Source organism: Phoenix dactylifera, chromosome 12 (assembly GCF_051530095.1).
Source record: "Phoenix dactylifera cultivar Ajwa chromosome 12, Ajwa_hap1_PhDact_Kaust_v1.1, whole genome shotgun sequence".
Classification (NCBI taxonomy): Eukaryota; Viridiplantae; Streptophyta; class Magnoliopsida; order Arecales; family Arecaceae; genus Phoenix; species Phoenix dactylifera.
Window position 1 is genome coordinate 15,982,882 of NC_143201.1, and position 16,121 is coordinate 15,999,002.

At 35.9% G+C, this 16,121-nt stretch overlaps 1 protein-coding gene across 2 annotated transcripts; it reads right to left on the minus strand.

Annotated features, from left to right (window-relative positions):
* Window positions 1–468: 468 nt before the first annotated feature.
* On the minus strand, window positions 469–11,359 carry LOC103719119 (CBS domain-containing protein CBSCBSPB5-like). 2 transcript variants are annotated; one of them, XM_008808196.6, is made up of 14 exons: window positions 10,998–11,359; window positions 6,898–7,069; window positions 6,671–6,803; window positions 6,410–6,580; window positions 6,122–6,200; window positions 5,925–6,038; window positions 5,745–5,811; window positions 3,119–3,224; window positions 2,918–2,976; window positions 2,339–2,448; window positions 2,111–2,244; window positions 1,940–2,025; window positions 1,739–1,828; window positions 469–890 (listed from the first exon to the last, which is right to left on the minus strand). In XM_008808196.6, the coding sequence occupies exons 1-14, from the start codon at window positions 11,123–11,125 to the stop codon at window positions 711–713; spliced, it is 1,629 nt and encodes a 542-aa protein (XP_008806418.3). In that variant the 5' UTR covers window positions 11,126–11,359; the 3' UTR covers window positions 469–710. The 2 variants fall into 2 exon arrangements, with proteins under 2 accessions (XP_008806418.3, XP_008806419.3); XM_008808197.6 differs by having other exon boundaries at window positions 6,898–7,063; window positions 10,998–11,345.
* Window positions 11,360–16,121: the final 4,762 nt, after the last annotated feature.

Genomic DNA, 16,121 nt, shown 5'->3' on the forward strand with positions numbered 1-16,121 from the left:
GAGGTTGAGTTTAAACGCTCAAACATATGGTCTGTAGCCGCATGCTCCACACGGCTCCATTAGCATGGTGCAAAATTGGGAAGTACCGTGCAAGGAAACTCGCTATTGGAAAGGATACGTTGAAATTAAAAATTGGAATTGCATGAATTAGAGGTAGAAAGGTTTAATTAATAGTAGAATAGATGCTTGGCATGTGAAATAGATGCAACTGAGGAGGGATGAATAAATTTGGTTCCTTCTGACCAAAGTTTTTTTCAATTCTTCATGTAACTAATAACTGCAGATGTTTGGTTTCTCTCCATTAAACTGATGCAAGAAATGCAGTTATTATGGGAGTATCTCAATGCACAGAATCAGTTGTTAAGGACAAAACTTGCATTACAAATCATGTCTAATCTTTTTTTCTTTGACTGAAAAAAGAAAACATGTCTAGTCACTGGCAGCATTAGCCCATGTTAGTTTGAGATGTACCCAGGAAAGTGCACAATATATTATTAATACAGTTGCAGCACAAATTCCCAAACAAGTGTAGGATGCCGTGCAGGCCAAAAAAAAATACAAACGCGTACCATGGGACTATTATTAATTTCTCATGATACACATTGCCTGCATGAGTGCTTTTAATATTTCTGTTGGAGTTTCTATGAATACAAAGAGTATGTGGAATCGATCCTATGAATACAAAGAGTGTGGAATCAAGCCAGGCCTCTCTACGAACCGGACCTCTTCAAGTAAGCCATCACCCCAAGCCCAGCAACAAGTGCAGCTCCAGCTGCAACCGAACTGTATGCAGATGCCCATGCATCCCTTTGTGCATGGACAAGGCCTCCTGATTCACCGCCCCTCTTCCGGCGACCTGAACTGGAGAATTCTAAATGCAACCTTAAACTCTGCATGAGTACGAGGTAGAGAAGTTATGTACATATCACTCAATTGATAGAACACAATTTTACTTCAAATCTTGACTCTGCATGTAACTGAGTTACTAGTATTCATCAATCGATAACAATGTAACAATAACCATCAAGCCTTGTCCAATTTAAGATTGGAATAGTGAATCCTCTTTTGTCAATCATGTCGTCGAGATCTCTCACAATCTCCATCCAAATTAGATGAGGCCTGTACCTTCTTTTCTCTGAACTCTGTAATGCATATTTAGATACCTCTCCTTTGCAAGACCTCCTAGGATCTTTCTTTGACATGCTCATACCATCTTAATTGTCTGAGTATTATTTTGTCCTCAAGTATGAACGGTAACAGTATATTAACTATTATTTCTTAGTTTTAGGTTAATTGTATTGACAATTTATAATACGGTCTGCCGTACTGCCCGGTACAGGATGTACCGTACCACGAGTAAACCGGTATAAAACTTAATTTCAAATCGGTACAAGTCCCATACCGCTTGTGTCGAGGCATACCGCCCCATACCGAGGTGTACTAAGATGCGCACCAGTCCATACTGAGGTGTACCAACTTATACTGAGGCATATCAAGATAAAAATTGAGAAAAATAATTAAAGAGCTATTTCAGTACAGAGATGTACCATACCGTACCGTACCATACTAAACTGATAAGGTACCGATACAATACCCAGTACTGAGATTGTGGACCTTGATTTACAATTTTTCAAGACATTTTGGAAAACTACCGTTGCTTGTGAAAATTAACTAGCAACTAAGAAGCATTGTAGAAATTATAGTCAAGGGGAGTAAGAACAACTAAGTCCTATGATACCTTCCAACCGGCTTGTCTAGCATGATCAACAGCTGTTGCAAGGTCATTGTCAGATGCAAGGATGACCTTGTCATGATCCTCATCTTCATACTTCAAAAAGATCATCACAAGAGAAAACATGTTAAGGAACCCATTCAATGAAAAAGCCAACTAATTAATGTTAAATGGTTTCCAAGCTTAGTGAAACAATTGAGCAGATACCGATATTTGGGGAAGATTATTCCTATCAATATCATCACCAACCCTCTGGAGAATACAAGTTATAAGGTCTGTCAAGCTCTGTGTTTCTGAAATTGACAACAGTAAAAATCAAGTCAGAAACTTCTAAATGGAAGACGTTTTTTTGTCATAATGTCTGACCAGAGAGCATACCACAGTTAAACCTGTGCATTCTGCCCTTTCTATCTTGAAGCTTAAAGCCAAATATAGTAGAAGAACCTGAAGCTGGATAAAAAGTGTTCCTCCCTGTGTCCGTTACTTCAGATGCCACTTTGATGGATCCTTCACTGAAATGAAAGCTAAGCATGGTCAGTAAAATACATATTGAAGAATAAAGAAAAGCATTAGAAAAGAGTACAATAATAGTAATGCTATGTAAACCTCCGAGAATCGTCATCATCATCCAAAAGTCCTATGGCCATAGCAGAGTCCAAAAACTTTTGCATCATGGTACTGGTTGCCTCATTTCCAACTCCCCCACTGCTTCCCACCTTGAGATATCATGAACAATGACAACAAATCACCAACAAAAAGGAGGTTAACTTTACAATGCATACTTATAAACCAAAATATGGAGATAGTAAGAAGCAAAGACACCAAGTTCAGATACCAAAAAATCTTTAGCATAAAAAGTTTCATTATCTATCTGTCACAAGTCACAACATCACCAAAAGAGTCCAGAAAGTCCATAATCCATGGCATGTTGCTGCTAAAAATGATAACTGCTATACCTAACCAGTGCCATACAATGCCTGAGAGCATGACTGCATAACGTGCTAAAAAGAGCATTTAGAAAGCATGAGATCAATGTTTGATGCAAAGCTAGCTTGCAGCATCTGATTGTCAATATAAGAATGAAAATAGAAATCTAGTTTGAAATTGAAAGTAGATGACTGACACCAGGCACAATTATATCATATTATCATGAAATCGATTGATTAAAGTGCATTAGCGACTTACTGTGGCTACTGCAGCACGAGTCATATGAATCACATCCATCACTGAAACTATATATCCATCTGTTTCAATTCACAAAAGCTACATCAGCAACAAGTGCAATGGAACAGGTTTGCATCCTAGAGCAACCACTTTGTGCAAAAAAAAAAAAAAAAGGAAAGAAAAGAAAAGAAAGCCAAAGGTTAGGTTTGTCCCTAAGCATACCTCTATCTACAACAGGAAGATGCAAAAATTTCCCATCATGCATGGTATGAAGAACATCAACAATTGGCGTATCGACTGTTCCACATTCAGGATTTGAAGTCATGACCTGAGTACAAAAGTTACCCACTAAGAGGTTTGCTAAGGTGTATCGACATTAGTTTCCTAATAAACAGGATGGAGCATAGCTTTCACATAGATTTAAGACAAAAACTGTGAATATTAAATACAGACCTGTTGTCATCGTGGTTTGAGCTATAATTCTGCATCATATGGTACATATACAACTCAACTTTTTTTTCTTTTGAACTTATCAAGTAAGAAACCCCAAATTCTAGAGTATCATTGTCACCTTTTTAACTAGTATCACTAAATGTCACTCAAGACCTTAGCATAGTTAGTACTTGGCACCTTTTTTCTTGCTTAGATAATTGATTTTCATTCAACTCAAACCCTCTATTTGTTATGAAGGATGGGTTGGAGGAAGAATGGATAGGGAAGGGTGGATGAGGAAGAGGATGGATAGGTCTTTCATCCATCCTCCCGTGTGTTTGGTGAAACATGGAAGGATGGATGGGAATAATTTCTTCCTCTGCTTAGTATAGGAGGAATGAAAGGATGGATGATTATTGTACAATATTTTTACTAAATTACCCTTGGATAAAAGCATTATTATTAATTTATAATATTTATTTATAATAAAGAAATAGTGCAATATATAAACTTATAATCTTTAAAATTTATAATTATACAAAAAAATATAATATTTAATTTTAATTTAATAGATGATTTTATAAATTAATTATATATGAATTAATTTATTTATATATTAATTATATAAATAAATAACTAATTTATAATTCAATTTAAATAGTTAATTGATTTTATATAATTAGTTAACTAAAAAATAGTGAATATAAATAAAAAAAAGAAGAAAATTCTAATTATTTAGTTATAATTATAGAAATTATGTTTCTAAAATTAAAATAATTAGTAATAAAATTTAGTAGTTTAGGGTTAACAGTATAGGTAAAATAGTATATATATATATATATACAAAATAAAAGAAAATGTGAAGAAATGTTGGAGTTTTATCAAAAAGAATGAACTGTAATTTTGTCTATATAGAAACTTACCCCTCACAGACCCCATCCATCCTTCCTTACGTCCTTCCAATTTGGGAAGCTTGTTTGTGAGGTAAAAAGGTTGTTATGCTGAAAAAAATGTGCAGAACCTTTGTAATTGGCAAAATGATTTCTCCAGTTCTGCTTAGTTGATTGTTCATCAATATTATGATTTGTTTATAGTTTACTCATGACCTATTCAAGAAACTTATCTGCTTGCCCATGATATTTTATTTCTTGAGTTTGGGCTATGATGGATGGACAATCCCTTCTTTTCATCCATCCTTCCTAAGATTTGTTGAACCAAACAGTGGATGGAGAACATCCGTCCTTCGAACCCCATCCATCCTCTCTCTCATGACCCCAACCAAATATAAGAAAAGTTTGTGAACGAGGAAAAAGTTTTATTGAAAAGATAAATGAACATATATCGCTTTTATCTCGTACTCAAAAATAAGAAAAATCACACGCCATGTTTATATGCAGTAAAAAAAATCACTTCCACAATTTATATATCAAATGAGGGATTTTAGATTTTTATATAAAAAGTTGCAGCCAAAATCTATTCTGCTTTCACTGAGCTAATTACTCGATAACTAATATGTTTACAGACACAAATCCATATATTCATTTGGTTCTTGCAACTAAAACTAATTTGTAATTGATCAAAATGTTTTACTTATTAAACAAATTATTTAAAAAGTAAGTTGCATAGATAGAAGGGCATGCAATGAAGGGTTTAGATAATTATGAAGTTTATTCAAATACAAACCAAATAAAAAGAAAAATAATTTTCACTTGCAACTAAGTTCATTGGCCACAAACTATGCATTTACAGTGTGGCATAATGCAATACGAATATGAGGTAGATTTACCAATGCATGGTAGGGTTACTCTACAATTAATCTATTGTTGGAAGTTCTCTAAAGAGTACAACATTTGTCGCTCTCTTATGTTTACTAGTAAAGCATGTATAAACAATATGGTACAGTGCATTACCCTTGATTTACATAAATTACCCAATTTCTTTAATCTTAACTCATTTAAGCAGAGGAATACCTTTACATTAGACATTATATCATAAATTACTGTGTCATTGCTCGGTAGAGTACGTGTGATCCATTACATTTTTGTGCTGACCAATAAAGGCACAATAACAGCAGAAAGTCATTATCTCAAAACCCAAGCCAAGTGATCACATTGTTAAGTCATATACTACATGATATTTTTCCAAATATGAATCAATTTAATAATTGGTTTTAACTCTGGATCCTATGATCCATAGGAAGCAAATGTAATTATAAATGCTCAGAAAGTTGTTCGTTCCTTTTTCTTTCTATTTATTTTTTTTTTCTTGAGCAACAAATAAGTAATTCTTGCATCAATTTTTAACTGATCATTACATTACTTACTTCAGCACAAATCATCATAACATCAAGCAATTGCACTGCAAGTTGAGCTAAGCATTATGTATGGATTTGCAGAAGAGAATGGTAGACACATACCTTCTCAACAGGTGTTGACTCTGGAGAAAGATTTTGTGAGATTACTCGCATCAATATATCTCTAGAACTGAGACATAAAAAAAGAAGAGTAAAGAAAGGAGGAGTAAAATAGATTTGGCACAGGGAAATGGAATTGAATCCTTCAAAATGAAAATATTTGCAAACTTTGAGAGAGCTTACGTCAATATCCCCTGAGGTTTGTTTTCTGCTGTCACCACTGCTGAACTCATTTTGAGTTCCAGCATCTTCTTTGCTGCAGTTAACACTGAGTCTGTTGGTGAGACCATAACAACCCTAGCAAAATGCTATCCTCAGTCAAAATTAATTACTTAGAGCTGTATGTGAGCATGACATCTCCTAATGATGGTATTACCTACTTTGAGTTTTCTGGTATGATGGTAGACAATGATGGCCGGAACATCCGCTCTCGAAGAGTTTCAATAAATGAATTAGCACCTAGCAAAATTAAAATTTACAGTATAAAGAGAATATAGACCACATACTTAGTTGTCTTTGGACAATTAATATGCCAACATAACAAAAAGATCATAGAGTAATTTTATTAGAAATAAGCGAACTATGAAACAAAGCAGATATAAATGAAATTGGATGAAAAATAATCGCGAGAGAACAATCAATTTCTGTGAGACTTCCTATCTACACACCCGAAATTGATGTTCCCCAATGCTTTTCCACCCCCTCAACAGCAGCAGCAATGGCTTTTCCCTTCTCAGCTGCCCGTTCCATTCGTGCAATTGCATCATATAGACACTTAGCTATGTCAAGTAAAGCAATTACTTCGCCATTTTCCACGACAGGCAAATGTCTGAACTTTCCTGAAAAATAGAAAGGTCAAGGTTGAACAATTAATAACCATCATATAGAAAAAGTAGTGTGTGACCTAGGGTTAAAGGATCCATACAAACCTTGCACCATCTTCTGCAGGGCTTCCACAGCCAGTGTGTCTGATAGAACAAAAACAGGATTCCGAGTCATGACTTTGGAAACAGGTGTTTCCTCAAGCTTTAATTCACGTGCAATGACTCTTGTGGTTATATCCTTCATTGAAGAAAAACATATAAAAATCGTCATGGGCTCCAATAAACTGGCTTAGACTTTATTACATTTTGTGTGGAAAGGAGAGAGAATGAACCTTGTCAGTGAGGATCCCACAAAGCAAAGCATTTGAGTCCGTCAGCAACACAGCGTCAACCCTACGAGCAGCCATCCTGCGGCAAGCCTCATATACAGTCGTGTTCTCGGGTATTGTTAAGGCTTTAGACAAACGCAGTCTCTTTACAGTTCTTTCACTCACAGTCCTGTTCCTGGGGATGAACGATAAGATCAATAATTTCACAATTGCATCAAAATTGCATTGTAAAATACCTTTTGGATTTTTTTTTTCTTATTGAAGCGCTTTCTTGCCATTTAAATGCAAAAAAAATCCATTCAATAGGCCTTGGGTAAAGTGAATAGATATTCTGTGTTTCCACAAGTTATAGATGTAGGTGGCACATCTAATTGTCGTACTGTAGTTTTGACATAATGCATTATGTTTCCAGCCATATGTGATGTTGATTTTCCAAAAGTCGCATAGTAATGGGCATCAAAAGTAAATATTACAAGTATGGCAGTATAATGAGAAACTTAAAGTTGCAGGAAGTACAATATAGTGTAGCCACGTGGTTTCAAGAATTAGAAAACCAAGCTTTTATCAACAAAGGCATGATATTCAAATCCTATATCAGCACCTAGGCATTGCTTAGAGCACCAAATTCCTTCTTCACATAGTTGAATTATTTCAGACTTGAGAACTAAACTAGCAACCTACATAATCCTCACCCCAACCATAATTTATCTAATCCTTCTTACACAACCCAAAGCTCTCTTATCATCAAAAGAATCCAAGTTTCCACATTTTCTCACTAAATTGAAACAGATAAACCTAAATATGGTGCATTTGTACATTTTCACAAGCCTGAACTATTTAAATCCTCAAGTAGCAGTCTCATTTGAGGATCAAATCATATTTGCATGGTAGCTAATCAATCTTTTCCAAAGCTGCATGTATTTTACAACAAATGTTAAGGCATGATATCCACAAAATTGGTCCAAAGCATTGACAAGGAGCTTAACGAAGTAAATTGTACAAATGGAAGCTTTATTTAGAAGAACCAAAGTTGCTTATACTGCTAACCTCAACTGCCCCATCATATCGTGTACATATCATGCTGGTAGGTCGCTGAAATAACATGAAGGTGTGTACCTTCATATTGTTTGTTTCAATTAGTATTGTCATGCTTTGGCTTGAATGAGTGAATAAGGATATGCATAGATACAAACTAGTAGATGGTATGAACACTGTAGTTTATTGTTTTAAACTGTGCCTAACCAAATCAGTGTTACCTAAATAATTGGCACAAATTCTAAGCATCAAAATGTCAGACATGACAGCCTCCAAACATGTTGGCAAGGGAACATGGTGTACATATTAATATAATTTTGTTATACATTAATATCAAGCACTGTTACATTTCATGGGACTGGGCCATCCTTGTTTTTCCATGGAATGAGACCCTGCATCCCAACAGTTGGAACAGTGGATGTCCAGTCCTGTCTTGGTCCATTTTTCATCTCCTCCTGTCCTTGCACCCGTGATGGTACTCCAACACGACGGTGGGATGCCCTGCCATCCCACAAATATTTAGAACCTTGATATATATAGTTTATTTATACATCAACTATATGTGTTGTTTGTGTTTTTTGTTGCTTATACAAGAAAAATAAACTGAAAAGGGGGAGGAGAGTTATATATACTGTTTAGAAAACAAATTAATAGAGTAGCCATGAATGCGCAAGTTATTTTAAGTTATTTATTTTAAGATTAGTAAAGATGTTGAGATACTTCAAGTTTTAATTGACAATGATAACTTTATAATAAAAAAAATGACACTTCAATTACAAATGTTCATATAACTGTGATAATGTTTCTTAAAAATGTAAGAACACTTTGCTTAATGTGTCCAAATAATCCAGATAGCTTTATGCTGAAAACACAAGGACACTTTGGTTGAAGTATCCATAAAACTTTAGTGACTTGTACTAAAAACATAGAACATTTGGCTTAAAGTGACCAAAACTAGAAATTTAGAGTCCCTTGCATGTAACTCAAAATTTAAAAAAGGAATAACTGCCAAGTATCAGACACTTTTTCCTGACATGAGCAGAACACTTTAAAATAGAGTGTCCAGTCATGTTGTGTCATTCTGTCTCCAAATGTCCAAAAGTTTCAACACTTCTAGAAACCTGTAAAAGAAGTGCCCAAGTAAAGCTGACCATCTTTGAACAACCTTATCACAGTTTCAGACATTCCATAGCTTTTCCCCAAGAAGAAAAGTGAAAAAGAAAACTATGTCTACAACTTGGGCACTGTAATAACCTAAAATAGTTGTTCCACATTAGATCAAAAGTTACATGTATCCCACAGAATACAAGAATCTGCATTACTACCAGGGTTTGAGCTTATCATAATAAAGGCGTATGTTAACAACATCTATGATATGTTGTAACATGGACACACAATTAAATGTTACCCTCTAGTTTCTACCATGAATCATAAGTTAGTTTGTAACGTTAAATATTATAGATGTCCAGGTTGATTAATGTTCTAGATTTCTATATTTTAGTTAGAGACTATCTTCATTTGTTTGATTCACATCTTTAAACTAGCTTTGGTCTAGCTAACAAGAACATAAGTGTATGTCAGCCTTGCAGTATTCAATCTTGTGGTGGATAAATGTATCTTGAAATGTCAGTACATGCCAACTGTCAATACAGTGTGCTACCTAACCATACAATGCCAGCCTTTGACCCACGCAAGTAACATAGGCTATACTTAGTTATTGTTGCTAAATACCTGGTCTCCCTACTGAAAAGCTCATAAAAAGCTCGGCATGATAAACCCCTTCCCCTTCCTGAATATGTCAATATGTCTTAAACAAAATCTTGGTGAATTTTTTTAAGGTAATGTCAAGCACATAAGGCCCTTCCAGCTTAAGCCAACATTGTGACAGCAGGTTCAACCCAAGCTAGGACTGATAATGGATTCGTCAATTATTGTGCTAAAAGAAATCTGGCTAAATCATCCACTGATCGGTGAATAAAACAAGAGAAAACATTCACATCATTTAATGACAGCTGTCTTTTTTCATATCCTAGAAGGTTATTGAACGGAGAGACCATAATTTGTGGAGTTTGAATATTGCAAAAGTACTGGAGAAGGAAAAGTAGATCTAAAGTCACATTCATAAAGATGCAATCCTTTTAGCTGTGCAGCACATTCCAGAGAAACTTCCTTTTGTTATTATATATCTTGTTGTCCAGTCCAACTAGAATGGAACTTTAAGTTAAACATGGACAAGAAGTAAACCAAGAATCGTTCCAACCAACAAATGGATTTATTCCTATACCCTACGAGCAACTTATTAAAATCATCTATGCAAAGCTTAAAATGAATCTCAACACCTAAACCACTATGTGATTTCTTAAATAATTAATCAAGAGCTTCCCCACACCTTATGCCAAAAATGTGTTTTTCCTCAGACAAGGCTTCTTCCACTAATCCAGAATAGGATTTCATGCAATCAACCTATAGCCTGATTATCCTTAATCCCAGATAACTAAATCATACTTATTTTGGAGTATACTAGAGCATAGCAACCTACAACTAATTAAAACATAGATAGGTCATAAAAACATTACTTTCAAGGATTCATGGGCAGTTAAGCAGCAGAGAATTACAAAATTGCATCATTTTCCTTTTTCTTTTCAGCAACTAAAATTGTCTAATTTTCAGTATCTTGATGAATTAATCATTCATCCTTAGCTGTGAAACATCAAAAGAAATTTAAGTCACCAAACAAAAGCACCCAGATTTCGAAGCCAAGGCCCAATTTCCAATAAACAAGTTCATAAAAAAACTTCTAGGAAGCAAAATTATGACAGACAACTCCCGTCCTTTCTATTAAGGATAATATCATAATAACCATCACATCCCGAGCAGGGGAGCCGACAAAATATTTAGTAATCCAATAACCAGAGCCTAAAAGAACAGACTTTTAGGCCAAGTATTTCATTTGATATTTAAAACTATCAATATAAAGAATAAATCACCAAGAAAGAAGCAGAAAGTTCACGCAAGAGAAAGAAAGATAGCTTTATGAATCGAGAAAAGAAAGAAAGAATGGGTCATACGAAGAGCGGGCCAGGGAACTCCTCCGCCCTCCATCAAAGTTCCCGTTCTCGGAGTTGTTCTTCTTCCTCCCCGACACGCCGTTCCCTGATAGGCTCCTCCTCTGCGGACCTCCTCCTTGGCCGTCCATCTCCAGTCCCACGATCGTCAACCCCTCTCTTCTCCCCTCCGCCGCCGCCGCCCGATCTCCGGAGGCCGGTCCTCAGCACCGCCAGGGAGGCCCGATAATCGGAAGTCTCTTTCCGGCAAGCAGTCTCCGAACGCCGGCAACGGAGAGGAAAATGGGAGGCGCAGCGATTCGATAACCCGATAAAAAGATAAACTCTTCCCACGCCACTCCTCCTCCTCCCATTTTGACGGGATTGGAAGCTTCCCAAAACCGCAAATTTTTCCATTTTTCGACAAGCAAAAAATTCTTAATTTCAATTTTCTTTATATTAATACTCAGAAAAGAACTCGAATATGACCCCTAGGGTGAACAAGCTAGAGATGTACGTGCATTACGCGCGGGGCCCAGAGGTTGCCAATACGAGTCATATTGTTGAGTTCTTATTAGGTAAGTTTGCTGCATTTATTTTTTTTAATGTCGGCCGCCACCCTGAAAAAGGGCAATTTTGGGTAAAAGGGCCTTTAGTCACCGCTGTCCGAAGCCTGGCAAACCGTGCTGATGCCTCCTAATATACGCCGCATAAATATTTTCGTGCGGGCAAGGGATCCGCCGTTGGATGATATCCTTTTAGCTGATGGAGACAAAATGAACGGTCGTTGCGATGATGTTCTAGAAATTTCTATGCGGGAGTTGAAAGATCGCATTGCCCGGGGAAATGAGAGTGGGCTCACTTGACGCGTGCCTTCAAAATAGATGCTGTTTTTTGGCTTAACGAATGACCGGTCGCCTGCTACTCCGGTCCAGATTTGTATGATCTAAATTCGCCGGACAATCTCGTTGATCTTTTGACATGGCTGGTATAAATTCCTCTTATTTAAAATGATCTGATTTTATTTCTTGTATGCTTCAAAAATTCTTTTATGATATCAAATTCATTTTTTTGAGATAGAGAGAAGAAAAGTGACTCTTACTATATTTACCCATATCCAATCACTTGGAAAGGCTCCACTCACAATTTAAATCCAGATCCTCCTCCAAATGAGACTAAGCACTTTGGAACATATCCTGAGGTTTGAATTAGAACCTCCTCCAAATTAAAAAACTAAGGGCTATATACATTATTTTAATCTTAAATATATATGCTCATCCAGTTCTTAATATAACCCTCAGATGGAAAAAGAGAATTATTTTTTTAATCCTCTCAGCTCCACCCATGTTGCACATACACTCTCTTCACTTTAAAAAGTTCAATGGTTTCTTTCAATTATTTTTTTGTGTGATTCATTCTTTTTAGTCTCAAAATAATAGATCTTAAAACTTATACATGACCAATGAACTCAAATAATATCTTTCAGTTAGCCTTTTTTGATATAATCTTGATTTTATAATAATTGATTTTAAGATTATTTTAAGATTATTTGAGAAGATTTTTAAGGAATCTAATCTCTCCATTGCATGGTAGAAAGTCCATGATTGAATTTCCTTCTTTCTTGCAGCTTCCCAGAAATTCTTTATTCCTTCAACAACTATTTATCAAAAAATAGAACCCATAGATAGTATTCTCAATTCCTATCCTCTATGCTCATCATGCCTTTATAATCCCTCGCACCAAGTGAATCTCTAAGCCAAGGAAGCTTTGTTCTCCTCATCAAACTCCAATTGAAGAGGCAAAGAGGATTATAGAGTTGTGAAGGCCGTAAGTAGAATTTGGCCACAACTCACTGGAGCCCTAGAAGGAGCATTAATAATTAGATAATTGGTTGGGTTTTCAGGAGAGAGGGATTTGATCTAGTGGTGGTTGGGGTCATGTGATGAAAATGAGAAGGTGGGGAAAAAGATGAAGCAAACTAGATCTCAAGGCAATGTTTTCTAGAGAGAATCTATGGAGGAATCCTACATCTAGAAAAATTTGTTGATAAAGGGAAGGATCAAAGAAACCTAACTTAATTAATGCAATAAACCTTTAGCTTAATTATGATATAATCAATACCTTCATCTAGCACCACTACCTCCATGCGGGTTGCAAATTGTATTGGGCACAACTTGAACATGATTGGCAATCCCACTCAACAGGTAGGGTTAAGTTGGAGTTTTCATATATTTAGGTTAGGATGGGCTCAAAATTTTGGACTTAGGTTGGATTATGGTTGCGCCCAACCTAAACCCAACATTAACATATGTATGTTGTTTCATATAGGTAACTTAAATATCTTGCCTATCTTAAATTTATCATTCAACCTGATTTAACCTAATGAATGTGGCCGAACTTGACTCGACTCAAATAACCTGTTTGAAGCGGCTGAATAAGCCTACTATTTCCATGAAAGGAAGGGTGTAGTTTCTTTTCTTCCACCAAAACCAGGAAAAGAGTTTGGGTATAGACTATAAAAAAGATATTTTACCAAATTCAACCTAAATTTAGCTTAAGATTGCATCGAGGTTAGGAATTCCTAACTCAAGACTGGGTTGGGTTGAGTTAGGGATGGAAGGTATTAAAATTGGGTTGATTAGGATTACCCTCAACCCAACATAAGCTGCTTGAGATATAACCCTACCATTATACCCTAGCCAATGTTAAAATGCAAATCTCAATTGTACCACTTATAGGTGTGACTAGGCCAAAAAATGAATTGAAGCATCTCCATATTATTATTTAACTTCTTTTTTTTGAGAGAAAGGGAGGGATATCTGTTCGTCCTATAATTATTTAGATCCAAAGTTTTAGAGATGCACCGGCTAATAATTGAACCTAGGATCTTTTGTTGGTAGGTAGAGAGGGGTGGCTACTTGGGATAATCCTAGTTCATTTTTAACTTTAAGAAGTACTATGTAGTATGTACCAATTTTGAATGGCTTTACTATGATTTTTTATATGCTTTTTCCACATCTTTTATCATATTGTATATTATCATCTTTGCCCGAAGTCATACACACAAGTTGAACCATACAATCAAATGGATGCAAAATAAATAGTTTTTTTATGTAAAGAAATAATATTTTGCTATGATCTAAGCATCAACACTTAAATAACTATAATCAATTTATTGTTTTACATGTACAGATCAATGATCAATGGTGTGAGTTTCAACATAATAATACTATTAGCACTATCCATGTTGAGAACCACTTAATACATAGGTAGGAGACCTTGAAAATTTATAATTATTTGGCTTTCAAGTATTTTTTTAATTGTGTCGATCATGATCAATGGTGTGGATATCTCCTTTTTTAGAGTGTGGAACTCTAATGTATATTTAACCAAACATGTATTGTTTGCATACAAATGATCACATTTTGGGATTAGATGCTGGGCTAAACAATTAGCTTGATCAATGCCCAACCCACCATCCTAAAGTTGTAGCAAATTGTATCATTCACATATGATTTATATGTCACCGCTGCATGCAATTAGCATAGTTGAATCTACCAAGTGATTAGTTGGTTCATGCGTTGCCACATCAACTACAATTTGGTTGGGTAGGTGCTATGAGTTTCGTGGCTATCAAAACTCCAATAGGAAGATCTCTCATGAGAAAGATGTCACAATCCTAATTTTGAGTTATCCTATTATTCTACAATATGATAGTTGGCATGCATAGATCCAATGGAAAATAATTAAATGAATGAGTTATACAAGAATGGCATAACTTTACAATAAGTTCATCCTTGTAATCACTAAGTGTAACTTAGCCAAAAGAGCATGATGTTTATTGAGAAAAATGGAAATGAGGGGAGTTGCTTTAAATGAAAGAGTACTTACATGATGATAAATTGAGGCACTCAAGCAGTTTTCAAGGGAAGTAGCTCCCTAAAACTTTTTTGCCTGCTAGATCTTATTTAGTTTGCTCGGCTCATTTTCTAATAAAGAGTTGTCATATTGTCATGCTTACACCTCATAGTCACTACAAGAAAAAAAATGCTTTGGTGACGCTTTCTATGATTTTTACCAATGCTTATAAGCATTTCTGACGCTTTTAAAAGCGTCACCAAAATACTGCCTAATGTCAGAGTGAAGAACTAAATTGTCGACACTTTACTAAAGCATCGGCAAAAAATAAGAGCTTTGCCGACGCTTTAAAGCGCCGGTAATATTTATTCTAATGACACTTTAAAGCGTCGTTAGAATTATTTTTTTAAGAAAATAAAAAACCTAATTATTTTTTTTGGGGGGGGGGGGGAAATCTGTGGAGAGAGATTAACAAGAAATCCGTTGTTCTTTATTGGTTCCTTTTGATTTTGCTTCTTCTAATAGCACAAGATAGATAACAAAACTTTTTTTTATTTCAAGTTTCAACTCTAAACTGCCCAAAACAGGAAGCAAATAGTAGAGGCAGGATCATCTGGTGGTTAAGTTGAGCATTTGGAATTTCCAACCTAGTTATATACCTTATACTATTCCATGCTTCTCCTCTAATTATCCTACAGAAAGAGAGGTAAAGAGAAACAAGGAGGACCAATGTAGCACAGCAATAACAAGAACTGGAGATGAGTTTTCGGACTGGGGACCAAGCCTTGCTTTTCTAACAATAGTTATTATGAATATCAATTTTTAATTTTTTAGCCTCGAAGAAATAGGTAGAGCGGGATAAGGGTGTTGAATGATTAACTTTCCTTCATATGAAATTACCATTGGATCATCAGCTGCCTGCGTTGAGAGATGTGCGGTTAATTGAATGACGGAAGTCGGATTGCTTTGAGAGCTGTGTGGCGGGTGATCCAACGGTCCCGGGTGGAGCTGGTATTTAGTCTCTTCACCGGTTAAGCCGGTTGAGTGTCTTTTTTCCGGTTCCTTTCGTCTCATGCCCCTCTCTCTCTCTCTCGTTCAGCCGGACACTTGCCAATTCCCTCCTCATCTCTCTCTACACCTCAAAGCTGACTCCACCTTCTCCTCCATTCTGGTGTGGAATTTGGTCCCCATGCCGTTCCTTCTCTCTGTTTTGGAACCAAAATTGCCACCGTCTAAGTGCGGATGTGGTTTACTAGCAGACACGCTCCAAATATGGGAAAGAACCGGAGA